The sequence below is a fragment of the Nesoenas mayeri genome, assembly GCF_963082525.1.
Source record: "Nesoenas mayeri genome assembly, chromosome: 1".
Taxonomy (NCBI): domain Eukaryota; kingdom Metazoa; phylum Chordata; class Aves; order Columbiformes; family Columbidae; genus Nesoenas; species Nesoenas mayeri.
The window spans coordinates 59,389,803-59,417,216 of record NC_137541.1 but is presented as its reverse complement, the minus strand read 5'-3'; the positions used below and the strand labels follow the sequence as shown (position 1 = coordinate 59,417,216).

The window sequence follows — 27,414 nt, the reverse complement described above, 5'->3', positions numbered from 1 at the left end:
GGGTCTGAAATTTAATTTTAGGTGCATTTGTCAAATTCTGACAATGAAAATGGGCAAGTTTTCAAAGGAGAGCAGCTGCTGGCAGGCGATCAAGCAGCTTAATTTCATACTCTCATTTCTCCTCCAAGCGATGAGATGGACTTCTCATGCCAAATCCTTTTATAAAGATTTTAAAATATTCTTTTCTTCCGCTTTTTAACGTGAATTATTTTCATTTCTGCATTGCTAACCCCGGATTTAGACGGGGGCAGGTGTTGGCGCCGGTTACTTGCATAGTGGGAGGGGCCGCGGTGGAGCCCCCGGGGAAGCTCCTCCCGACCTCCAGGGGGCGCTGCGCCGCGCCGCGGCGGGACGAGAGCCCGGCCCGAAGACATTTCCGGCTCGGTCGGCACATGGCGGGGGACGGCGGCGCGGCGGGTCCGGCCGCCTCTCGGGAGCTGCTGACCGTGGGGCGCCGAGGAGGTGAGCGGCCCCCACTGGGGAAACCCCGCCGCCGTGCTCTCACCCGCCTTTCGGCCGGGCATGGGGACCGGTGCTGCGGGGCTCAGCCCGGCCGGCCCCCGGGGCGGGAGGTTGGGGAGGGACGAGCCGGGGAGTCGGCTTGGCCTGTGGGGAGTCCACGGCCACAGCCACACACAGGAGGGAAGGGATCTACGTCAGCATCACCAGCACACGTTAGCTGCTACCTCAGTCCACTTGGCTTTGGGTTATTGCAGGTAGTTTCTCTGTGTGTTGGTGTAGGACCCTAAGTAAATCTTTGACAAAGGAGACTTTAAAAACAGTGGGAGCCTCTAAGAAATAACCTGCTGGGTCAGACTGGTGGTCCATATAGCGCAGTATTCTGTGTACCATTAGCTGCAACAACAGATGATAATTACAGATAACTTGTTAGTTTTAAGCACCATGTGCTCCTGATTTTTGCAATTGCATGGTATCTGCAATTTTAGACGTAGGGATACTAGGGGTTACGCATGTCCTTAGTGCTTTTTAGTATCAGGTTCTGACTCTGCTGCCCTGAATTTGTCTAATTCTGTGTTGAACCTGCTGATTTATCTGCTTTCGCAGCCCCCCCATGGTAGCAAGTTCTAGACATTTACTGTCGCGTACAGAAATACTGAGATGGCCAACCTCAAACAGACATCAATAAATAGTATTTGCTGGAAAGCAGACTAGAATTCCTGGAGTCAGAGATAGTTGAATCCTCATCTGTTTGTGCTTGTTGGAAAAGGTGGAAAAGTAGCAGCAAGAAGAGAGCCTCACAGTTAAAATGTGACAGTTGCTGTTGATGTAGGTAAACATCTGGATACTTGTTTGTTTCCAGGGCTGGAAGAAACTTTATTGATTACTTCAAAATGTAGCAGCAAGAAGGCCACAACTTTACAGACAGTTAGGATGCCAAGGAGTAATGGTAAGTAGGATTTTGCTGTTGGAACAGCATCAAATAGTAGGTAACATCTGTGAAATAACTTTTGCTTCAGTGCTTTTCCTTGTATTAATAAAGGAAGAAACTCTTGTGTTCTGTTTCTACCAGTGTTGTATCCTCCATTGCAGTTGCACATCCCACAGGTTAATCATATAACTAGATTTTGCGATGCTGGGTGTTAGAGCTGTTAAGTTTTAAGGGCTTTGTTCTCCTTGCAGAAATACTTGCGCTGTCCATATTAGGTTGTAGCTTTGGTCTTTGTTTAGTCAGCTACATTCAAATTGATTCAAGTTACATAGATCACTTTCAGAACTTTATTTTTAATGAATGTGCTGTCAAAAGTATTAAGCCAGACCATATAACCATTCATTCATAATGAATTAATTTGAATGCATTAAGACGACTTTTTAAATTTAATTGAGCTGTGTTCCTTCTTTTTTAGTTAAAGCTACATATAGATTGCTAACATTCTCTTCAGTGTAGCTCTGTGCATAAGAGGACATAGTGTAAAAATTGTTATTATTTGAAAATAGAGTATCTTAAGAGTTTTTGCCTTTATGAAAATCTGCCAAAGTTCTTTAGTCTCAGATTATTATTTTATAGTATAATTAGACTTGGTTTTTTTATTGATATGGACTTCTTATCTCTTTTCAGAAGTAATTTCTCAGTATAAAATATTTGGTGTATAAAAGTATTTAGTTTAAAATGGGCTCCTGTCAAATTATTGTATTTTTATTTTGTCATTGAGCTGGAATGTAAAAAGTAATAGAACAACCAATTTGTAATATCGAGTTCTGTCTTGGATAAAGTCTTTATGAAGATGACAGTGTTTCAAAGGTAGGTTACACCTATTAGACTTCCATGGTGCTTATTCAGAATAGTACCTCTTACTTCGTGGAGAACGAAGAGTACTGATGGACTCATCTGCGTATGTGGAGCAGAGATGATTTGAAGAAACTCTGGTGGCAGGTGAAGATAGTTCCTTCTTCCATGGAAGGGAAATAGGTGTGATTGTTCTAATGGCACTGATTATCTTAAAATTGTTGGGACATTCCACTGAGCTTGGAGCGTTATTTCTGTAGAGGATATATGTGTTATACTTCAACCTAGAACATCAGTCTCCCACCATCATAATTTCAGAGCTCCTTTTAATAATTATGTTGACCATTCTTGTGTGTAGCATGACACCCGTGACATCAGTGCTACAGCTAGTTTTCCACCTTCTTTGGGACCTTCAGTCTATGCTTTAATAAGGAAGAAAGAGGACATAATTATATTTCCATTGGAGGTAATACTCATGTGGAAGTTTCTCAAGATGACACTTAGTATGTGTTGAAAACTGTGGAATTTACAAGCAAATTTTCTGTCAACTAGTCCTATTTTGTTTTGAGAATCTGAATGGAATTGTTGAATGATTTCATCCTGCACCACATGCTGATAAATAGATTTGATACCTTTTTGCTCTTTATGTCTTGGGAAATTGAATACTGTAATAAATCCTCCTATTAAAACATCCTAAATATGGTAGACAGCTGGAAATTGCAATCAAAATGGGATATGTTTAAATGCTCAGATTTCAGAGGTATAAACGTATAAATTAATGTGCATCTGTTTTTATGTGATCATTATTTCTTTTTCAGTTTTGGACCGAGTACAGAGCTTTTTACCACAGATGGCGCATGCAAATGATGAACTAAGAAGAAAAATGGTAACAGCACCAGCTCATCAGTTTGATATTGAAAATCTAGACAGTGCAACAGATAAAGTTATAGAAATGGTAAATACTTCATATATTTTTTAATTTTATAATGCAAAATTCAGATGTGATGAAAATAATTCTCTGATGCTAGAATGAGATAATTTGATAGATGAGACTTAGTCTACCATTTAGGTCTGCAATCTGCAAATTAAAAACGTAGAAGTAATAAAAATTCTTATTTGCTTAAAATTTACTGTTTGGGTTTGATACTTGCAGAATTTAATAACTGGGAATGAAGCAGTTTAAGGCCAGAATAAGATATACTTTTGAATCAGCAACTCTGAATCAGAAGTAAGCCATAAATTCTATTTTAAATGTCTCATGAGTAATTTGGTTTAGAGAGCGGGCAATATAAGGCTTATTAAAGCACAGGGAGATGATTCTGCCCCTCTGCTCCGCTCTGGTGAGACCCCATCTGCAGTCCTGTGTCCAGCTCTGGAGGCCTCAGCACAGGAGAGACATGGACCTGTTGGAGAGGGGCCAGAGGAGCCACAGAAATGATCAGAGGCTGGAACAGCTCTGCTGTGAGGACAGGCGGAGAGAGTTGGGGTTGTTCAGCCTGGAGAAGAGAAGGCTCCGGGGAGACCTTATTGCGGACTTTCAGTGCTTGAAAGGGGCCTATAAGAAAGATGGGGACAGACCTTTTATCAGAACCTGTTGTAACAGAACAAGGAGTAATGGTTTTAAACTAAAAGAGGGGAGACTCAGGATAGACATGAGGAAGAAATGTTTTACAATGAGAGTGGTGAAACACTGGCCCAGGTTTCCCAGAGAGGTGGTAGATATCCCATCCCTGGAGACATTCAAGGCTGGGCTGGATGGGGCTCTGAGCAACCTGATCTAGTTGAAGACGTCCCTGCTCATTGCAGGGGGTTGGACTGGATGACCTTTGAAGGTCCCATCCTACCCAAACTATGCTCTGATTCTATGATAATAGAAGGCTTGACTATAAGAGCAATAACTGTTTTTCAGCTGTGCTTTGTAGGTATTGTTAGGACTGGCTGTAGGTTTTGGGTTAGGAAAAGTTGTTAGTGTTTTTCTGATCCTTTAGGACTGGTATTCGTCTGCTTATTTACATTCATATCAGTATTTTCTGTTTTTAACTGAAACGCTGCAGCAGTGCTGCGGCCACATGCTCATGTGAGAAAATTTCAACGCGAAAGTGATGTGATATGTGCATGTCCTAGACAAGTGCCTTCTGGCCTGCAGACCCACAAGATAAAAGGCAGAAATAAGGCAGCCTGGGGTTTAGTGTGTGAGCTGTCAGAACAATTTATTTGCCACTGGTTGGATTCAGAGTTCTTGTAGATTATATCCAGCCTACGTGCAGTAGGTTGTCTGGTGCTGGTGTGTTCTGAAAAATTCCAAATAAATAGTGAGAAAATGAAATGGATCTCGAAGATTGTTTGTTTTAATGTGCTGAAGTGGAATGGGTAACTTGGACAGAATTTTTTAAAGATTTTTCATGTGACAATGTTGGAGGAGTGTCTTTGCTTTATAATGAATAAACCAGGAGACCTCAGGATTAACATTTAATGCTATTTGCAAGTCACTGAAGAAATTTATTTGCATCTCAAATTCCTGTATTTTGCTTTGCAGTATACAGGAAGGTTTGGAGGTGAGAATTACCAGTTTAAGACAAATGTGTTCAGAGAGAAAAGCAGACCTCAAATATGGAAATATATCATCACTTTTGCTTCAAAAAATATCCTGGTTGTTTAAACAGCCTGCTGTTCTGCAGTAGTTGTAGTGCCATGAACACTACTAAGTTGTAAGATATGAACTATATTAATAAACACCTATGTGTACGTTTGTATATATATCATGACCCTGTATAAACTAAATGTATTCCTTTGAATTCTTTGCTGAAAATTAGTCCTGATGCCTCCTGCTCGCCAGTTGAAATCAGCTGAACTCAGTCTAAATATCTACTAATTTCTCTCTTTTTAATAATTATATAAAAATGGCCTTATTTGCTATAGGGCAATATAAATTACAATTTAAATATTTAGGAATCTGTACATGACATGTCTTAATCCTAGGAGAATCCAAGTGGTTTTTAATTGTGGTTGCAGTTTTTTTAGGGTAGTAGGGTGTTTTATGTGTTTGCTATATGTTTTACTCAAATGATGCAAGTGGTATAGAATTATATGACATGTTAACTAAGGTCTTTTTTTCCAGAATGTAGCTGTAGTTGAACTGAGCGATTCTGATACAGATGAAGAGATACTAACTTCAGAAGATGACTCGGAATCTGAAGATGACTGTGTAACTGATGAAGTGACAATAGACAACATCAAGTTTCCTAAACAAAAGGGAGAAAAGGGCAAAATAGAAATTCTGGACAGCAAAGTGAATGAGTAAATCCATTTTATGTTACTTTAAAAAAAAGACACAGAAAAAAAGGCCCAAACTCAAATTACGTTGTCCTGCTTTGAAGACTTGGCCCTTAAACTACCTTGTTTCCTAATGTAGCATCCCTCAGGATCATGTGAAATGCTATGGTTTACATGGTGCGGAATTCAGGATCAACTCATGACTGACACAAGCTGGATTTCTGAGGAGTTAAGTACGGTTTTATTTGTCAAACAACATGGAAATGAATTTCATTGTGGGTTAGACTAAGGAAGCAACTGGAATTTGGGGCACTTTAATTAGTTAAAATTCTTGTTCTATTGCTTTATTGAAAGATTTTTGGAGTTCACTAGAGGTGTTTGCTTCAAGGGCAGGAAAGAGTTAACTAGGAAAAAGGCTTTTTTTATTATATTCCATGTCCTATGAAGTGTTATGTACAATGTCTTCCATATTAAACATTATCTTCAAGTACGTTAGAGGTACATCTGCCTTGCATTCATGATAATAACTGTTGGGCACTAAAGCAGTGGTTGAGGTCATTTCAAGATGATGTCAGACGGGTAAGCACAGCCGTGACTTAGGAGAGAGTTCTGCAAAGGATTATTTACCCTCTGTGCCTGCCTCCCCCGAGCTTTGCCTCACCACAGGTAGGTTAATCGCTCATATCTGGAATGTTCATGGCTGTAGTGCGGATACCTTTGGCTCTTAAACGCTCAGCTCTGCCTCTCTGCTGTTGCAGTTGCTTTAAGCTACACTTTTCATCTCCAGCTTTCCCTGCCACCTTTCTGTCCTCTGCATTTTGTTTAACAACTGTCACTGCCAGAAGAATAAAAAGGTGACTTTTTAGTTGGCGTGCACTTACACTAGCTTGAAACAATTTTGAAACTTAAATTGGTGAAAAAATATCTCATTCATACTTACCTCAGATTGATCAAATACAATGACTTAGGCTGTTGTATCTCCATGCATTTCAGAAGTATCTCATACTCCTGGGTATCATAGTTTGTTTCTTAAAGGAACTTTGTATTTTCTACACCATTAAAGTAAAATTTTGTATTGCATTTGGTCAAATACTAAATGTCATTACTTGAAATCTGCAGTTATTTACAGAATTTATTTTTAATCTCATACTTAAATCTATAGTTTTCTTTTAAGATCTGTTTCCATAATATTTGTGGTAAGAAATAACAAGGATATTGTGGTCTTTCTTTTGCAATGCATCTTCCTTAAAATAGAAGGGGGCATGATCTACTGAGATTAACTGATTGAACCACAAAATATTTTGGGGAATGGGAAGGCTGGGAATCAGATTAGATTAAGCTTTGGGTGAAGTTGCACTCTAAGAAGAGCAAGTGGTCTTTGTTAGATAAGGTTTCAGTCTATGAAAAATTTCCTTCAATCTGAAGAAGGTTTGAAAGCCAACATTTTAACTCAGCCATTTTACATGAGATTTTCCCGTAGATTAAAAAAAAGAAATACAAATAAACTATATAAAAGAGTGATAACAGTCCATGTGCACAGATGTGAAAAGTGATTTTAATCTGTTAATGTAGCTACCTTTTAAATTGCAGGCAGATCACAATTTCCATATCAACAAAAAGATAGAAAATATTTTCAGTAACTTTAGCTTGATATGCATAGTTTAACACCGATGTTGAACTCTGTATGTTCTATACAAAGATCATAGTAAGTGCACTTTCTTGCATTGATTTACTTCTTATGGCACAAAGGTTTTCTGTACTGCTGAAGAATCACCAGAGCAGAATGCTTAATTGCTACTGTAAAATTTGAACTGGCTTATAGCAAAAATGACATAAGTATATTTTAGTTCAACTTTAAGAGAAGCCTAATGACTAAGGATTTTAAATGATCATTAAATATCATGTTCGCACAAAGAAGTAGGCATGTGAGAACTCATTCTTCAGTTGTGTTTAAAAAAATAAGCCAAACCATATTCTTGGTTTATTTTAAGGGCATTGTGCTTACTACTGCTGCATAATTTAAATCACTTCAGTTTAATTTCCAGATGATTTTATCTTCAGTGAGACTAAAATTTTATCCTGGTTTATAGCAACTTATCCATGGAATGAGTGTTTTGAGTTGTTTTTAGTTGGTGTTTGTTTTTGGTTTTTTAAGTTGTAACACTGCAGATAGCATATCCTAGGCATGGTATTAAGCGCTTCATGGAGTGATTAAGATTCGAACTCTGCCGAAAGTTTACTTTCCAAGTGAGGCTGTTACTTTAATATTCCACAGTGATAGCCTTGGTTCTGAGATATTCATGAAGAGCTTCTTCACCTGTGCAAAAACAATATTCGCCAGTTAGAAGAGCAGCTAACTGAGACACCATTGTCAGAGACTGTAACTACATTATTAAGAAAAAATCCAAAAGATTTAGCCAATATTTGAGTCCTTAAGGAACAATGGGAACTAATTTAACTTACCCTCCCTCTCACAGAAGTTGACAGAACTGGTTTGAAAAGAACAGACCAAACAAAACAAATGTGGAAAGCAAAAGGAGCTGGGATTTAACAAGCAGCCACCTGGGTGGAACTGCAGCAGCATCAGTCTTTAGATGGTCACTGCTTGTAGTTGAATTTCTGAACTTTGGTTTTGCCTAAGCTAAGCTTATGAGAAGCTGTATAAAAATGGATAATATTTTTTTTTCCTTACTTTTTTAAAAACTAGTTTTGAAAATTAAAAAAAAAAAAAAATGTATGCTTCTTTGTGTCTGTCAGCAAATTCAGATGGCATTTTAAGGCATACAAAAATTTCTTGTGTTCTTGCATGTTTAGAGGAGAAACCTGAATCAGCCTTCTCTCTGATGGAAAGCAAAAAAGATTTTGGCCAATACCTTTGTTGCCTGACAGCATTTTGTAGCCTGGACATGGCTCTGGACAAGCTGTAATTTGGCTGCCCAGGAGCTGGAGAGGAAGATTCTGCGTGCTGGAGCATTATTCAGCAAATGTACAGGAAGGGCTGGAGTTACTGAGGCTGGAATTTTTTAGGGAGGGGAGAGGAAGTGGGTTACTGTGATTGGAGGAATGCAGGAGATGCATCCATTGCTCACATTTTACTAGATACACTCTACACAGGTAAGGTTTTTTCATCAATTTGGACTGTCAGATGAGAAATGAGGGAAGGAGAGAACAACTTACCTAAATCTTTCCCAAAACCAGACTGTTTAAATCCACCAAATGGTGCTGCCACGTCAGTTTTGTTATATGTGTTAATAAACACTGTTCCAGCTTCTAGCTTTTCACTGACATAGAGAGCTTTGCTTATGTCTTTTGTGAAAACTCCTGAAGCTAAACCATATTCTGTGGTATTTGCCCGTCGCAGCACTCCATCAACATCCCTGTGGGGGGAAAATATGTTTTAATTGCAACTAGGTAAAATAAATGTTAGCAGCCTTCCCCCTTCAATGTCATTGAAACACCTTTTTCCCACGTTTGTTCTTCTCCAGTTAGCTCTTTTAAAGACAATTTATTAAGGACTAATCTGTGTGTCAATCTGACAGATCTATGGCAATTCATACCCTTGCTTCAAACTTGTAAAGCTTGTGACCTTACGTTTCAGTGGTTAAGATCTGTGCTAAGAATTGTCAAAGTTGCACTAATGCATACCAACTTTGCTCAGCTGCAGCACAACTTGGGGATTAGAGCGATACAAAAATAATTGTAAAGCAGAGCTTAGCTGCAGATTATGCATCACTTTGCTAAAACTTTGGCTCTGCTTTACAAGTTAATGGAGAGTAAGTGCTGAAACTCAGATTTGAGATGCAACTTTTCAGGCCAAGTCCAGAGCACTATTTTCTATTTGTATCTCATCTCCAAATAGCTTCAAAAGTCCACAGTAATTTAAAACTTAAAAAACCCCTCAGGTCCTTATCACCATATAGAATTTAGAGATGTGAAGGGCTATCTGTCCAGCTGGCTTGTAACTGCATTATCAAACTGCAGAAAATGAAACCTGGTGGGAATAGTTATATGAAGTTTCTATATGGGGTTTTAATCTCATCTGTGTGTAAAATAATTTCTATGATTTGGAATGAAAGCTATTAAAACTGGCAGTCTATGAAATATACAGAGAGATTTTCATTTCCAACAGTAATGTGCCAATGTTACACAACGTACAACAATGCTATGTGGTCTTTTGTGACAAAGAGAAAAATAAACTATTCCAATGGAAAAAATAGAGTTTTTGTAATTTGATCAAGCTGTTGCAATTACCACATCAACTTCAGTTAAAATTCTTCCCTGAATACTAAGACTTATTTAAGAACTGGCACTCAGAGTTGCATTCTGCCCTGTCACATTGCTAATAACATTAGTTCTCTATCGACACAGAGTAGGATGCCCCTTACTAAAAAGGGTATTTTCTCAGAATTTAGCTGGAAGAGGATCCAGGTATTCAGACTGCTCTTAGAAGATTGAACAAACTCATACTATGTATGCTATCATTTCTACACTTAGAGAGAAAACGAGAAAATAAAATTTCTAACAGTAACTGGAGGAGAATGTACCCATTTTTGAACTTAGAAATCACCATCACGGGACCAAAGGACTCCTCCTGGGCAATATACATGTGGTCTTCAACATCTGTGAATACAGTGGGTTCCATGAAGAAACCTAAAGAGAGGACAGAGCATCATTTCAGCATGGTGAAAATGCTTCATCGTTTTTTATTGTCTGGGCCATCTTTTCCATATTCAGAGGTCAGAAATATGTTGAGACTTGAAACAGAAAATACTAAGATTGATATGAATGAAGTGTGAATGGAAACGTGTGTGTAAGCACCAGAAAAACAGCAGAAAAAGGGTTAAAAGAGTGGCCTGTATTGATCAGAGCAAGCCACCAGGCCAGGAGATCTGTATGCCACAGCCCAGGGGACTCCTCAGGGGAAGACCCTGCTCTCTGAGGGCAGGAGGACAAGGTGACAGCATCTCACAGAGGCCACTGGATTTCCTGTTACCCAACAGGAAGATAGACTGTAGCCATAAAGATCTGTATATTGCAAACAGGGAAAAATGTGTGATGGGCAGCAACTTTGCCTAAGATTCGCAGAGGCTGAAGTAAAGAAAATTCTGAGGCAAAGGACCCCTTCATAACAACCATTCGTTCCTAAAGGGTGTAAAAACCTGTCCAAAACCATCGTTGCCAGTCAAGAACTGCCCTGGTATTATACACCAGTGATCCTGGTCACCTACAATTTGGTGAGTGACTGTATTTCAGTGTAAGTGGGTAAAATCAGAGATTTTCTATAAATGCCTCCCTTTTCCATAAGATTTCCCATTTAGCTTTGTTACACTGGTTTTGTGTAGCTACAAACCCGCACTTGCATTTTATTTGGGGATGCAATCGTTAAGTTTTGAAACTGATACAAATATTTCTCCTTTGTTATTGATAAAGCACAGATGTACATGAGAAAATGTTGTTTTCATGCCTTCCCATTAAACTTAGTATACGCATTCTTTAGATAGCAAAAAAGGCTCCTAATCATAATACATTACGCAGACTCTGTGAGCAGTTTCCTCAGTCATCTTTAGTGCTTTGTTGATCTAAATGGATATAATAATACTTATGGCTCTTGGAAGTTCAGGGATGTTGCACAAAAGGCCTCAATGCCTCACAAACAACAGGAATAAAAGAGCAAAAGATTCCTATATAGACTAGATTCTGATGCAATTTCATATGTTATGTTTCAGTTCCACAGCTTCTCTTAATATGAGACTTGAAAGCCCTGTTCTCAAGCGTTATCTTTGGCTTACCCGGTACTGTTCCCATGACATTGCTACTTCACACAATGCAGCAGAGACAACCATGATGGTTTTTATTTAAAGTGTAAAATTTGCAAACACCTTTAAACAGTGTTTTACCTGGTCTACGTACTTGTCTTCCTCCATACACTAGAGTGGCTCCTTCTTTTACTCCAGTTTCACAGTACTGTAGCAGCTTTTCCAAATGAGCCTTGTGATTTTGTGGACCATGATCTGTGGATCTATCAAGAGGGTCACCAATTTTCATCTTTTTTATTTCTTCCACCTATGGGTCACCCAATTAAAATGAAGTTACATAAGACAGCAAATAGTTTTTGAAGTGACCAGTGATTTGGGATGCTTCATTGTTTGTACTATGAAGTTTGGCTCTAAGAAAGGGCTGAATTCTTAGAAGGTGGAATGCTCCTCCCTTTCTCAAATGAGTCTTTTTATGGTGTCTTATGTTTGATAATTTCTGTTTACTTCTGAAAGCTTTTGATGCTGTTTTCATGTATTCATTCTCCTCTGCTATTAAAACAGGAGAGTAAAATGTTAGCTTTTCGAGTGATAAATGTATTATCACAGCAATTACCTGTCTTGAGCTAGATAAATGAATATTCCAGTGGTACATTGTGGTGATTACTGGATTTTTAATAATAACCTTTCTATTATTCTAGCTACACTTCCAATATGTCCTTTTTTAAAAAAAAAAATAATAAACTTCACTGCAGTCTTCAGTCTAACTTTTATAAATTTTTAAAATCTTACTTTCCTAGTTGAATATGAAATATTACTTAAGGTACAGTACCTACTTCAATGTCACTTATCTGTGTATTACTGATGAAAATACCTCCTTTAATTCAGTGCCTTCCTTTTAACCCTGTAAAGAGGTTCCTGAGAAGCAACATTGCCTATCATAAGGAATAATGAGAATTTAAACAACTGAGCATTAGAAGAAATGCAATTATCTATCAAACTAGTGGCTCTTTGTGCCACAGTAAAGTATCTTCTTAAACTTTAGTCCTTGAATGTCTTACCACTTTACTAACAAATTCATCATGGATTGATTCTTCCACAAACAGCCTGCCAGCTGCAATGCAGTTTTCTCCTTTGTTGAAATAGACTGCTCCCATACCCTGATCAGGGAAAAAGAAAAAATATATATATGTATATGCATGCTTTCGTTCAGTTTCCCTTCATTCTGTTCCCTTGGGTTACGTTCTGTGTTTGTGACCCTCAACACATTATGTTTTATGTAAAGGGACATCATCAATGCGCCAAGCAGCCTAATCTTATAACTGGCAAACACACTTCCATGGAGATAAATGGCTCAGGGTGAACCCATTAGCACTTCTCTAGCACTTCTCTTTCCATTTCCATCAGTGTTCCACAGAAACACCTGTTGCAGCAGCACAGAGAAGAGGGCTGGTAACATGACCAGGGAATATAAAACTGTGCTAATGCCCTGAGCAGCGCTGCTTGAGTCAATAGTCATGTGTAATGGGGTGAACGTTACCAAACTCTACCTCCAAACGTTACCTCCTGCAGAGGACCTCCTGCTTCGAGAGTGTGGGTTCAGAATCCATACACTTTGTTCCTTTTTATTTAGTAAGAATTGATACCTGTCCTTGTTTTTCCAGGGAGACAGGGAGATGGAAGGAGGAGCAGGACAAATAAAACTCCTAAGAAATGCTTTTCTGGCAGCTGCAAAGGCCTTGGGTCCCGGCATTAGTAGATATGACCAGGATCAAGTGCTAGTGTCAAGTGTGTGGCAAAAAAGCATCGCTTCACTATCATTTGAAGCCATCAATGCCAGGTGTAGCTCAGGCCCACCTCTGTGTCACCCTCTCACTTGTACAGCTAAGAACAGTGGTGGGGCCAGGCAGTGCATTGACTGCAATGCTTCAGCTTTTGTTATGTTCCACATACACTTTACTCTGCAGCCACTCAGACTAGTGTCCTGCCATAAGAAACTCCAAAAATGGGGAAAGTGTACAATAGTTTCTTCCTAGTAGCTGTACGTGCTTATGCTGGTTTAGAGAATTGACAGAATTAGCTCTTTGGGTAAGTACAGCATGGAAAACCTTTGTTTGCTTTTTAGTGAGTAAACTGCATCTGCTGTCATTTTGATGAATCAGATTACCTGAGCAGGAAATAAGCTCCCTAAAACTCCTGAATTTCTCATTTGCACATCTTCTTTAAACATGTTACAGCTACTTGGGGCGGTGGATTATGGTGATTGATGGTGAATTAAGAACTGTATGGCAACAGAGAGCTCAATGTATATTTTAAATCACTATCCGGCATTTATTTTTTAAGCGCCTTTTTTTTTTTTTCTTTTGAGTATCAGACTTTGGCAAATCAATTGTAATATGTTAAATTGGCTAGTGAAAATACTTTCCACCTGTATTTCTTTGTTCTGTTATATTTTCCAATGTATATTTCTTGTAGTACTGATCCCTGCCTTTTTGGTGCAGCATGAACAGGTTAATTGTGATGGAATAAAGAAACACCCTGTTGAAAAAGTCTGTTTTCTACAGATTCCATGATTCTCCATGCAAGGGATCCTTACTGCAGTTTTTGGCAAGTCAAGGAGAATATTGCAGTACTGTGAGGATGTATCACTAAGGCTATGAATATAATTTACTTCAAAATAGCATTACCATTTTTACAGCTCTGTCAAGTTCACAGTCACTGAATATGATCAATGGTGATTTGCCACCGAGTTCAAGAGACACTTTCTTCAGATTAGTGGCTGCACTGTAAAAAATAAAAATAATCATATAAAAACAACTGTTAAATAGCTTATTTCATTATTTCCTTTGAAACATATCTAATGAATATGTAAAAACCTCTATTTTCCAATAGTGACTCAGTAAAATTCTACATAAATGTAAACCACCACATGTAGCTATGCTTTTCTATTGCTGCCACATGCATAATATAGCTAATAAGACACTTCAGAACTAGATGAAGCAGTGTTTATTTCAGAAAGTTTTGCTGAGAGTACCTCTTCATGATCTGTTTACCAGTTGGTGTTGAACCGGTGAATCCAACTTTGCGAACATCTGGATGTTCAGACAGGTGCTGTCCCACTAATCCACCTATCGGGGTGAGGAAAACAGCTTAACTGAACAGTACACAGGCAATTTTTACTATTCCAGCAGCAGCACTGTAACACGGAAAGAGCTAACAATATGTCATTCAAGTACAATATCACATCCTTATTTATATTTACAGCTTTATTCATTTGACTATGAAAAAATCTCATCTTGATTAACGTGTCCAAATTCCCCCATCTGTCTGGACTAAAGAACTTCCTAATATTCCACTGTAGGTGGAATAATCTAATAACAATAATAATAATAATAATCTAATAATCTCTGTAACAGAGCCTGACCCATACAGTTACTTTGTCACTTTTCTTCCTTAGGGGAAAGAGGAAAATGGTGACAACAGGTAAGGTGGTGTGGACCATGACTTACCTGTAGTGAGCAATACGCATCTTACCAGCTTGCCCTAGGTCTCACAGTCACATTTAAATACTTCCAAGTGATAATAAGATTAGGAGAAAAAAAGAAGTTTCACAATCAAGTGCAACGTGTTTCTCTATAACGCATTCTTTTTCAGCATGCTCAGGCTATTTGTGTGAATTTATGAAGGGTGTAGGCTGACAGCTCTTACCACTAGCTAGAGACAGGTGACATACAGATTTTTCCAGTTCTGTTCTGGAAATATGTGAAATGGCTGTTTGACATAGATGCAAGCCTGCTACCTAAGAAGACACATGCACTTATGCAGTAGGTCTTCAAAAAGGTAAAATGCTAGTCCACCAGTTTTAGCAGGACCTACTCTTCCCAGAAAAATGGTCAGCTGAAGTTTTACCTGAACCAGGCAGAATATTTATAACACCCTTAGGAAATCCAGCTTTAGCTGAGAGTTCTGCAAACTTCAAGGAAGTCAGAGGTGTGACCTAAGTAGAAACATTTAGATTAGGTCTCCTATTTTAATTAAATGCATGATCAAATCTTTTACATTCAATACATCTTAATTTTGACACAATATTAATCGTCTTACAGTATCGACGAATTAAAAGTGATGTCTTCTTACAGAAAAGAATTCATTCTTGAAAACAAGAGTAGCATCAGAGCAGAATTGAAGACAATCAGTACCTTGTGTCATCATGGCAGTTTGTATTATTATACGTGCACTTTAAAACATATGACACAGTCAACTTATGGGTCCATATGACAAATAAGCCTACATGTGAAATCCGCTAGATTGCCTGGATTATTTTGTGTGAACCTGTGGAAGTGGAACAGTGGAAGACCTGAGCCATCTGTACATTTCTTTTTGTTTTTACCTGAGCTGGCTTGAGTACAAGTGTGTTGCCTGCAGCCAAGCAAGCTGCACTCTTCCATGCAAGCATCATCAGCGGGTAATTCCAGGGGATTACAATTGCACAGACACTTTAGGTAGGGAAAAACAGGGAAAGATTACATTTTTTTATGGCAGCTTTTGAATGGCTTTTCTGTATGTCAAGGCTGTCACTAAGAAGAAAAAGTTATACTTACCCTATTGGCTCTTTCTTGGTGAATGTTAGATTATGGTTTGGCCGGGCCTGGTTAATCGGAATTGTAGCACCCTAAAAGACAGAGGAGGGACAAATCATTGTACTGTTTAATCATTTCTATTACAAATATATTTGCCATATAGTATGTTTTAGAAAGGCACAAAGTAGGTCTCAAAACCAGAAGAATTTTTGCATCACAGAAACAGGCAGGGATGCTTCTACTGTGTGATTTCCTACTACAGATACTGTAGTCAACTTCTGATTTTCATCTGGATGAAATAAAAACATAGACAACAAAAGTTTGGAAGAACATAAAGTGAGGGTCTGGCGGACAAAATAAGCTGAATGACATTCTTGATTGTGGATCTTGAAGATACTTGAGGAAATGCTGTTGAACTTGTGCCACGCATCACGCAAATTCAGCAGCCTTGGTCAGAATGTAACATAGCACACGAGTCTTTGCACTTACCAGCAGGATGACCACAACATTCTGCTCCATGAATAATCAAGAGCTGACTAAGCATGCACATCCACTGTGACACCTCGACCAATTTCTTAGGTATTTGGAGTTGCATTCTAAATCCATATTGTCCAATTGGAAGCAGACTGTTCTTCTGCATTGCCAGTGAGACCTATTTTATGTAAAATTCTAATTTTGCTTTATTTTTGATTCCTTGATTACTTTTGCTAACACTGCTTTTTAGCACTGTGTAACAAAACGAAACAAAACCAAACCAAACCAAACCAAACAAACAAAAACAACAACAAAACCAAAACAAAATAAAAACAAAAGCAAAACAAAACGTAGAGAAGCACTGTCATTGATTATTTCCGTTACATGTTCACTTGCCTGAATTTTGTCACACCATCCAGCAAAGTATCTGAATGTTTGCACAGACATTCCAACATGGGTCTTCAAAGCTAAAGTGTAGACAGCTCCTGAGTCAATAGACTCTATTGTTGCTAACTCTTCTTGATGTTCCTCCATCAGGTCTGCAAGTCTTTAATAAAAACATTACAAGTCCACATCAAAGAGAAGTGACATCTGACCATTGACAGCCTAAAGTGATATCTGGATGGCAAAGAACCGTAATTAAAATAGCATTCTCACTGAATTTGTAGGTGGAACACTGGAGCCACTGCCCATTAATATCAATAAGAGCTTGAACAATTGCCTGTTAAAGTCTGCAAATGTCTTCATAGTGGCTGTAGTAGACACTGGATGAAGACATGAACTGAGAAATCTTACCTGATTTTTCAATTATGGTTTTGTAGAAAAAATAATAATTACTCTTTTTCTGTTGTGCTACAAGGAGCCAATTATAGAAAAGCAAACCAGTAAATCAGAAAGCAAATACACAATAGCATAAGAAATGTCAAGTAATCAAAAGTACCAAGAAGGAATACTCAGGATCCTAGCTTAAGATTTGAGAAACCTACTTTCATAATGCTGTTTTGTATTGTCTGAACTTGGACTAAATTACTTAGATGCTTCAAAAATATCCAGATGTCCAAAGACAGAGCTCCTAAGCTGTAATGCAAATTTAATTTTATATGCCTTGGTACATTTGAAAATCTGGCCAATGGTCCCCTTGGGCCTCAAGTTCTCCATTTGTTAGATCTGTGAAGCAACACAGTGGGCTGTAAGAAAGACTGGGGTAAATATTATTGAGTAACAGCAGCTATCAGCGTGTCTCAAAATGCACCTGCACAGACTGATACCCAACACTTCTGATGAGCTCTTGTAATTTTAGTGGTCCCCTGCTCAGGGAGAAAGGTCTGTTTGCATGAACGTATTTTTACAGTGTCTCGGATCTCTCACATGGCAGTGAAAGAGATGAATCAATGTTTTCTTAAGCTTCTGTCTGTGTTTTGGTACTGAGATAATCAATGTTCCCATGTGATTTTAAGAGCTTAACCAAGTACATTTTAGATCCTGTAAAGAGTATTCAAAACTGGGTGTGAAACCTATTTTCCATTATGGAAATTCTGCCCATTTTAAGCATCTGCAGAAATGTAGAAAAATGCTCTTTAATACCTATTTTAACTATATCTTGGAGACCCAGCTACAGGTCAGGGCATCGGCAATAGTGCGCAAAAGAACAGATATGGCATGTCAGGGACAAAGGAGAGGGTTCCATTTAATGCATGTCTAATATATTCCATTGATGATTCCTCAAGACAAAGTAGCAGAGCTGGGGACTTTAATCATACAAACCTTCTCTCTGGTTCAGCACTCAAAATCTCTAGTTTGAGCAGAAGCCAGAGTAAAAGGAGCCTTGTTTGAATTAAGGTGGACCAGAGAGAGCCTACATTCATATCGAGAATGGTCTGCACATAAACACTCTGGTACAGCTACCCTAGAGAGCCAGTCACCTAAGCAGAGAATAATTTAATCCAGGAACAATCTAAGTAGTGTAAGGCAGTTACATTTTCCATATGTCTAACATAGTTATGCTTGCAAAACTGGCAGATGTAAAACACAAGAGCAGTAGTTCTAAGACCTTAAGTTTATCTTCAGGACAGAGTTTACCTGGGCTCCCAAACACTCTACATTCCTCATACAAATTAAACCCAAGTTTGTACATGCTTTGAATCTGTGCACACTGGTGAAAAATTTAAGGGATCGACTGTGCTTAATTTTAATGAGTTCTGACTTGCCCATTTTCTGCTCAACTTTTTTACAGTCCTGCAGGTCTTTTTCCAAGGCCTGGTCACATAACTTATGAGGCAAGTGGGTTTTTCTGTTTTGATTTCATTCTCTTTTGCTAAGATGCCTGCAATATCTTGTAGAAAGTGACATTTCAAAATACTTTTTAATTTATGATTACATCTACTTGATGTACGGGGATATGGTAAAAGAGAGGAAGGGAATTTAAATTCAAAGCATTCGATGAAGTAAAAAGTCTTACAGCTCTTTTGATGTCGTAACAACTGATCTGCTGCACACACTGCAGCAGGACACAGACTCACATATCACAATTGCAGCATCAAATTTCCCCTCGCTCCTCTTTGGGCAATGGATTCCCTACTCCTTACTGTCTTGCTAGGCTAAACCCTTATGAGGACAAGGCCTTCTAGTTGCATATTCCAAACCTCTGAATCCGATTGATCTTCCATTTCCAAATCCTCATAGATGTTGTGCAGAGAGCGGTAACCCACCCCTGCACCCAAACAAACTCTCAGACTGTTTTATATTTTGCCTTGCCATCCCAAAGCACCGCCTGCAACCCTCCTGCAGCTGCCCACTGTGTAACTGATCCTTTTTCTGCTGTGTATTCTGAGGTCCAGGGTCAGCCTACTGGCACAGCATTATGAAAGCTTAATATAGTAGTGGGTATGGGCACACTACTGGACACTGTATTTTTTGAAGGTGAAAAAAATTCCTTCTCTTCCCTATAGATAAATATGCAGTCTCCTCAGCACAACTGACTTGGCCAGGATGCCCAATAGGAATGTTGCTGAGCCTGCAGACTGCACCCTGCAGAAGGAAGGTGTTTGATACACAGGATCTACTCCTTCATTACTTCCTTGAGGCAGGAAGTTTCGGGTTGATTCAAGATCCTAAGTTCCTTAAAGCCAACTGCGATGTTAAGTACAGTAACTAGTAGCTTTCCACCTACTGAATAGGAACAGAATTTGCCTACTACATCTCCTCTGTGCTGACAACTGGTTTTCCATGATCACATTGGCTAAATATGAACCTGGGGCATTCAGGAGTAGCAATCTGCTTCTTTACTCATCTCTGCTTATTCATGTGCATGTCCTAGATCTGAAAAAGCAGTGAAAGCTCTTCATGTATCTCCACTAAAGAGGCTTTCTTTATAGGTAAGCTCTGGAGCTTCTAGTCATCCCAAGTTTGCAAGACAGTGTTCTCTCCGTGCTTGCCATCAGGCACCAGAAGCATCATACTGCATATGGACAATCTATAGTAATTGGGCTTTTATGAGCTGCCTTCAGTATTGCTCTCAAAATAATTAGCTGGCATGATCGTTTTCCTAAGATCACCTCTTGTCCTTCAAGGATCAAACCCCACCATTAAAATACCGTTCACTCAGCAAAACCTCTGTTTATCTGCTCAAACAATAACACAGCCAAATTGAGAACTGGGCATTTATCCAGGGTTGACACAGTGAAATAAATAAAAATGAGAGCTAAAAGTGCCTCAGATATATGTGGGATTCAGCTTAGAATGTTTCTACATGGGACAATTCTTCCACAAGAGACCATAGTACATGTCTTAAAGTGGGTCTTCAGCCAGGTGAGAAGTATGCTGGGATATGATCCTGGAAAATCTAGCACCAGTTACAGTCTATTTCAAAACGAGCAGCAATGTGGCTGTATGTTTACTGTATGGAGTGCAGATACAGGAAGGCTCAGCAAGGTCGAAAGTCTCAGCCTAACCTAGATAGACTCCACCTTTAAAACTTAGCCTTATTTATACAGAAAGGTCTGGACTTCATGGACTTCAATCCTTACAGCAAACCCCATATAGATCAAGTATTCAAAATACGTTTTCCTCAGATTCTTTGTTTCCATTAATAAATAATAATTTTTAAAAATGTGGCAGTGAGAGATCACAAAATTCTTCTCTGACCCAATGAAAGTTATCCAGCTAAGACCCGAGGGCGGTACACTGAAGTAAATAAGGTGTGAAAAGATAGGTAGTTTGGTACCTCTGCCAGTGGGATTATAAATACCCACCATATTCAGAAAACGTATGCCACAATTCTTTGAGGAACAAAACAATAAGATTTAAGAAAATGCAACAAACACAAGCTACATTTTACGTACCTGTACATGAGTCGGCCTCTTTCCCTTGCATTCATCCTTCCCCATTCACCATTTTCAAATGCCTCCTTTGCTGCTGCCACTGCCTTGTCAACATCAGCCAGTGAAGCAGAAGATACGCTGGCTATGATCTGTCCAAAGGCAGCGTTGTGTTAGTTCAAACTGAAAGGCTGGGACACAGAGTGTTACTCCTTCCTCCTAAACTTCTCAACCGGGTATAAGCAAATACTTAATATCCTCAACCCCAGCAGTTGTAACAGGTGAATCAGGCTGCAAAATGTTCGGGCGCAACTGAGGTGGCAGAATTTGGAGGCCACCATGGAGACACAGATTCCTACATCTTTCTTCTTCTTCACAGTGAAGTGCATTGTCCTACTGGACTTCAGCTGCTCTTTCCGTAAGTAAAATCAATGTGATATTACAGAAATTGGAAGTCATTATATTTGGTAATATGATCTAATATCTAAACATGCTAAAACGATTCCTGCATGTTCCATTTCTTAGGAATGGAGCTTCTGTTACCATAAGCTACCATATATACACAGTATTCTGTGATGTTTGTGTTCTATAGGTAACACACATTGTAAATCCTCATACAGAATTGTTATGACATCTATTCTATTCTGTACTGAGTTTCAGGAAAAATGCCAGAGTCTGACTTCTGATGATAGTGAAATCTGTGGCATAGATTTCAGCAGAATCTATTTATGCCAGAATTAAATCACAATTACATGAGCATCAGAATCACTTCTCTCATTTATAATTCATAGTTATGAGTTGCCCAACCAAGATTCAGTAGTTCAGGACTGAAGTGTAACTCTATGTATTTTCCTATTGAAAAGTCATTTTTCTTACTGGGAATTTAAAGGGACGTTTGAAAGTCACACTTGCCCTAAGACATCAGATTTGTAAAACAAACAAACAAACAAACAACAACTGAAGATGATGACTGACAGGAAATACATACAATATCCTAAAAGAAATACTTCTTTAGCAACTAAACTTCAGCAATTTTTGTTTGCAAAACTAAACAAGAATGAAATTAAGGTAAAACATACAGCTGGGTACGGATATTGACTTAATAGTTGAAGTGGAAGTAAGTTATTTTTGCTGTGCAGCTTCACCGAAATGGAAAAACAGTAAAATACACAAACTGAGAAGTAAACTGAAACTTCAGATTATTTGTAGGGGGTTTTTAACGTGTACTGTATAGTTCTGAAATTAGCAATATTCAGTTAGTTTTTAAGATCTTCTAATAGGCAAATAAATTGAAATAAACTGGTAATGATCTTATTTAGAAATCACTTACTGATCCATCTGCTGGATTTATAGTGTCATATGTTTTTCCATCATCAGCATTTATAAATTGTCCATTTATGAAACACTGGTATGGCATATTCACAGTCATGTTGTTCACATTTTTTGAAACCTGAGAGTGAAATGAACAAATCAATTTAAAATTTTAGTAACTAAGATTTTAATGTAGCTTAACAAGATTTTGATATCTGCAGCCCACATCCAGATGCATTTTAGGATGTATATATGGCTTCTAGGAGCAGACAAAAGAGTAAAGTGAACTGGAAATCATATTCTCCTTGAATGCAAATGACCATACTCAGAGATAGTTAAGCAGATTTCCGTCTTTTTTTATCATTGGATCCCTGTGTTCAAACCAATACTAAGCCCTGGTTAAGGGTGATCTTAGTGGACTTCAGTCAAATGCCTAATTCCCAAATTCAAGAAATCCTGACTTGCTCAATAACTTAAAAAAAACCCAAAGAATCCTCCTTTCACACAAATTTTTCAAACAGTTTCTTAGAATAAATACCTAGTACTGTTTGCTGCAGGAACGCAAAAGGTCTAGAACCATCTGACTGGAGCATCCTGGTAGGACAATGCAGGAGAGGCAGGAATATCTGCCTGTGTGTGGGCTACTCTACTGCGTGTTCCTGACCTCATGGTTTCTGGAACACTGTAAGTGACATTACACACACATTTCCATTCCAAAATGCAAATATATATAAATGTTGAAAAAAAGAAAGAGTCAAAAAGACCAGTTTCTATGACTAAATATTTGTTTGCTTTTTCTACCACATCAAGCTATCTAGCAAAATATATTGTCTACCCTGCCCATAAAACCAAGAAAGACTAAGCAATTAAGGCAAAACAAAAGGTCTTACATAATCAATGACTAACTCTTCTTCTTTGTCTTCTCCTCTGAATTTTCTGACAGACATTTGAATAAAGTCTGCAAACTTAGTGGCCATATACACATCTTCATTCTGCAGTTGAAGTCCACTGTATTTCTGTTTGATCTCTTCTAGCATTCTAAAGATGTTGAAGAACGAATAAGTTTAATAAGTTTAATAATAAGTTTTAAAGAATTCTTAAGATAATTGAATCATTAGAAGGTCAAAAGGGATCAAAACTGGACACCATTTTCTACGCATTTGAATATGTATGTGCATTTCTCTGATGACAATGGTATAGAATTTGTGAATTTTATTGCAATCTGTTAGTTTAATTGTGGGTGTTATGGAAAAGAAAATGTCAGTTCTGGAATACTCTGAGGCAAACTTTTGGAAATATATAGCAAATAGAATAGATTGATAAAATAGTATACAGACTACTCTGAACAATGTATGTAGGACACTCAGAACTCCATGAGACTGGTAAGTAATTACAATAATCAGCTTGTTTAAAAAAAATCTGAAATGCTGGGTTTATATTGTAGCCCGGAATATCTGAGTTGCAAAAATAAGGTAACTGAGGTGACCTGACACAGGATGAACTCAGTGCACTTGTAAGCCCGGGCTTAATTCTTTCAATTCTTTCCACAAAAGGCTCCTCTTTCCCTCTGGGAAGTTCTTTGCTCAGCTTCCCAATCAGCCCCCTGGTCCTGAGACACCCATCACTGCATGCAGACAAGTTTGAGCATCACCCTGCTCCCCCATGTCGCTGATGTTCCTGAAGTTAAGGAGAATTTTCCTTGAATAGAAAGAGCAGGATTACATCAATACCTCCATTTTTTGGGAGCAGAATCGTACCACATTTTCAAAGCTAGGAAAGTGAATAGAGTATTGCAAAATACGGGGAGGTTTTTTTTTAACACTACTTGATCACCCTGATTTAAAAGCACTATGACAACTTTGTTTTCATTAGCTTTGACTTCAGAATTTTGTTATTTTGAGTATTGTTTACCTGACAACATGCATAGAAGATGCTCCAGATTTGAAGAAGTCTGTGGAATCCTCAATTACAGCAACATTGCTCAAAATTCCTTTCCAAATAGCCTAATGATACATAAAAACAAAGGAGACAATAATGAATAATCCTTCAACTGCAAGAAGTATTTACCAAACTGTATATTCTATGGTATCTGTGCCTACATTATGTATTATTTTAAAGGATTCTAACAGAAGATTATTTTAAGAGAGTCTAGAACTGTCTAGAGACCTGATGTTAGCCAATGAATTCTTCAGCATAATTAGCTTATCAAAATATGTTATTTTGTCCATCATAATTTCACCTAATCAAGCAAGAAACCTGAATGGTACAATGCTAATTATTTTCAGACCCATTTTTGTGAAGACCTTTATCCTCCAAATAACAACTTCTCATTGCACTATTGAATACGTCATGAGCAGAGGCAAGGACAGCCTGGAGGACTTTGTGACTGGATTGATGGCATTTCCGACACTTGGGCAGAGCTCAGAAGCAGTTTAAACTGCATGCATGAGATGGAGATTTCCTCTAATGTGAACAGTGAAATCGCTGGTAATGTAATATTTCAATTAATTATAATTAGGTTTCAAAGCTGGCATAGTATCATGAACTGAAGAGTTCATATTTCTTTTTGCTATTGTCTCAGGTAGTCCATAGCTTCAGGCAACATTCATGTTTCTGGCAAGCAGGTTCAAGGTAATCTTGAAGCAGCAGCTTAAAATATTAGTGCATCAAGCTGCCCAACCTGTACCAAAAGTTACCGACCCCGCAGCAGAGTTAAGCAGAAGGGAAGACATCTGTGATTCGCTTGCTCTGACACAAAAGTTTAATGACAGATGTGGCTTTTGGCTGAGCCCCTGACACTCATGACAGAGGGATGGATTACATGAAAGAGTAGCAAAGTGCCTCTCTGGCCATGAGAGCTTTCAGCTCCTGCTGCTCCATTGCTGCAGCCCCTTCTGAGGTTGGGCCAGAAGAGAGATGGCGCACACAGGTACAGGGGGGTAATTGCTGCATTCTCCTTTCAGACTGCGGTTCTAAGACTCCCTGGAGCTCATCCAGCAGGACCACTCTGAGCACTTTCTAGTGAGTAATACCACAGTGAGGAAAGGATTTCAGAACTAAGTCTGTCAGCGTGGAAAACCTCACTGCTGTAAGGTGAAGGTCCATTTGTTTTTCCTCACTCCCACCTTCATCCTTTATGGATATTTACCATAACTGACCCTGCAATCACTGTCTTTGTATCACTTGTATCTGAAAGAAAACTTTCTAAACAGATGTGTAAGCCCTCTAGCGAACTCCCAGTTCCATCTGAATTAATGTCAATAGCTTAAGATTCAACCCAATACTCTTTCAGTACATTTTATTGAAAACAATTTGCATGGCTAAATAAAAGACAAGCCTTGCCTATAACAAGAAGTATGTGATGTTTCTGTCTGAAGTAATATCCTACTAAAGCAGTTTATGGCATTACCCTAATATCTTCCGCCATCTTTTTCTCCTCTTCTGTAAGTTCCAGGGCAGTTGTTTCATCAGCAGAGAAGTATTTAGATGCAGGGATCATTTTTCCATCCTCAAACTGCAGATTTCTCACTAGTACCTAAAAGATTAGAGGATATGCTTTTAAACTATCTGGGAGGCAATACAGCCTTGTGTGAAAAGTTTTTAGCGCTAAAATGGTTATTGAAATAGTAAAATAAAAGGCTGTCAGGGAAACTGCTATGATGCAGGTAACTTAACACAGGCCAGTCCTACCTGTCTTACAGATTCTCCCCTAGTACTAGTACATTTCCATCTACACTGGAAATTAATATGGATTGAGAAGAAAATCATCTCTATAGGATGGTAGAGGATTGATAAACTTGCTAAAGTTATTCCATCCATGCTCATGTTTGCCAGGGTGAGCACTTACCATCTTCCCATCGTTACCAAAAACAACTAGACCATTCTTGGTTACAAGTCCAGGTCTTGAAGCACCTTTTATTTCCAGTTCTTGTCCAGTGGGCACTGAAGCATCAAGTAACGACGACCCATAAAAAGTAACCATCTACAAGCGAACAGAATTAAAAGTGCACAGATTCTAAACATGCTCTAAAATTCTAATAATGAAATTATACTGTTTTGAAGTTTTGATATAATGCAAATAAAATACGAGTACCTACACACAGAAAACATGTCACAAAATTATTTCTGCATCTTTACAATCCAGGACATGGAAAAATTTGCAAGCTGCCTAAACCTGCAAAGCTGTTTGCTGTTACAACGTGTGTGCTGGAACTAGCATGGAAAGGGAAGCAGCTCTGCCAGTGCACACCCAAAGTGAGAGACTGGCCAAAGCCCAAATGTGATCAGTGGTGTCCAGCTCTGCTCCCACGCTGGCAATGCTGAATGCTACCTCCCTCTTGGGCTCCTCCATTCTCTCTGGGCTCTCAAATCAGCAACAGTTCCTCGATGTTAGGGCAGAACCAGACTTTTGGAGCAGCTGACCAGCAGGTGGCTAATAGTTAAGTAACAAAACCTGGACATCACAGCTAGGAAAGATAATGTGTTTTTTAAAATATTTTCTGTAAGTACTATATGAATCAAATGTATAACAGTTTCAATACATTGAAAAGAAGCAGTTGATTTTGCATTAAATGAGATATATTTATTTCTGCACATGATCTAGACCCAATTCTCTTTAAAATCAAAGCTTCCTTGTTTTTTCAGTAGGTCTTAGTGTTTAATTGTGCTGTTAATATTGTGATGTTGCCCACTATACAGAATGGGTTGCATTATACTGTAATGCAAGCTTACTTTCCAAAACAACTGGTATAGTCTGGTTCTACCCTTCTTACTTATTGCTTTGTACCATGCCCATTTTTTTCAGACACTGCTCTTCTCTTTCTTTGAATTAAATGGATCTATCATTAAAAAAGTCTTAACTACTGTGTTCTGTACATTTGTTTAGGTGCCTGTTCTAGCTGCTCCAATGTAACTCTCATTTGTATTCACCTGTATGCAGACACTTTTAACTTTATAACATAAAAGGTCAAAAAGAGGGTATATAGAAGAATATTCTTCTAGTTTTCAGAGCATACCTGGCCATCTATTGTTGCCCATGCTCCAGGCACTTTATCATGCCCTCGAATCCAATTGTGCAAAGCTGCTGCAGGTTGGTCCCAAGAGATCTAGGAAATCAAGACATGTCAGTAAATTCTTCTCTGTTTAGATATAAATCAACTTAGTAATGTTTCCCTACAGAATTACAAATTCTCCCTCCTTCTCTTTCAACCATTCATTTATTTAAGAACATAGAAGGGGTCTGGTCTATTAATAATAAAGGAAGATGAGTGATCTGCAGATGGCGAATCATCAAAGACCTAACAAATAGGGTGCTCTTAGTATTTCTGTGTTCTGTGCAGTCTATATCTTTTCATAGATTCTCCTTCTCATACTAATATAATGAAAAAATACTCTTGCTACTAGGTATTCATTCATAAATAATATTATGATTAACAGATTTAATAAGCACAGTATAAATATAAATA

General features: G+C 38.4%; 2 protein-coding genes across 2 annotated transcripts in view; one reads left to right on the top strand and one right to left on the bottom strand.

Moving 5' to 3' along the window:
• The first annotated feature begins 378 nt into the window (after positions 1 to 378).
• NOPCHAP1 (NOP protein chaperone 1) lies at positions 379 to 7,089 on the top strand. Its single transcript, XM_080363470.1, has 5 exons — positions 379 to 462; positions 1,322 to 1,408; positions 3,064 to 3,200; positions 5,364 to 5,542; positions 5,658 to 7,089. The coding sequence occupies exons 1-5, from the start codon at positions 393 to 395 to the stop codon at positions 5,719 to 5,721; spliced, it is 537 nt and encodes a 178-aa protein (XP_080219596.1). The 5' UTR covers positions 379 to 392; the 3' UTR covers positions 5,722 to 7,089.
• Positions 7,090 to 7,696: 607 nt separating this feature from the next.
• ALDH1L2 (aldehyde dehydrogenase 1 family member L2) overlaps positions 7,697 to 27,414 on the bottom strand; it is a gene marked incomplete at its 5' end in the record, with an annotated part of 34,027 nt that continues 14,309 nt past the window's right edge. The window contains 18 exons of the mRNA XM_080359001.1: positions 7,697 to 7,835; positions 8,696 to 8,895; positions 10,063 to 10,168; positions 11,416 to 11,581; positions 12,333 to 12,431; positions 13,959 to 14,055; positions 14,306 to 14,399; positions 15,181 to 15,268; positions 15,659 to 15,764; positions 15,870 to 15,940; positions 16,719 to 16,869; positions 20,663 to 20,790; positions 21,969 to 22,088; positions 22,840 to 22,987; positions 23,861 to 23,952; positions 25,359 to 25,484; positions 25,797 to 25,931; positions 26,965 to 27,054. Of these exons, the coding sequence (XP_080215127.1) occupies positions 7,780 to 7,835; positions 8,696 to 8,895; positions 10,063 to 10,168; positions 11,416 to 11,581; positions 12,333 to 12,431; positions 13,959 to 14,055; positions 14,306 to 14,399; positions 15,181 to 15,268; positions 15,659 to 15,764; positions 15,870 to 15,940; positions 16,719 to 16,869; positions 20,663 to 20,790; positions 21,969 to 22,088; positions 22,840 to 22,987; positions 23,861 to 23,952; positions 25,359 to 25,484; positions 25,797 to 25,931; positions 26,965 to 27,054 (2,073 nt within the window). The 3' untranslated portion in view covers positions 7,697 to 7,779. The remainder of the gene's footprint in view (positions 7,836 to 8,695; positions 8,896 to 10,062; positions 10,169 to 11,415; positions 11,582 to 12,332; positions 12,432 to 13,958; positions 14,056 to 14,305; positions 14,400 to 15,180; positions 15,269 to 15,658; positions 15,765 to 15,869; positions 15,941 to 16,718; positions 16,870 to 20,662; positions 20,791 to 21,968; positions 22,089 to 22,839; positions 22,988 to 23,860; positions 23,953 to 25,358; positions 25,485 to 25,796; positions 25,932 to 26,964; positions 27,055 to 27,414) is intronic.

Excerpts from the sequence above, each read along its gene's own strand:
- NOPCHAP1 (XM_080363470.1), top strand. The coding sequence starts at position 393 with ATGGCGGGGGACGGCGGCGCGGCGGGTCCGGCCGCCTCTCGGGAGCTG. Across the intron at positions 1,409-3,063 it reads TAGGATGCCAAGGAGTAATG|TTTTGGACCGAGTACAGAGC; the intron begins GTAAGTAGGATT and ends TTTCTTTTTCAG. Across the intron at positions 3,201-5,363 it reads CAGATAAAGTTATAGAAATG|AATGTAGCTGTAGTTGAACT; the intron begins GTAAATACTTCA and ends CTTTTTTTCCAG.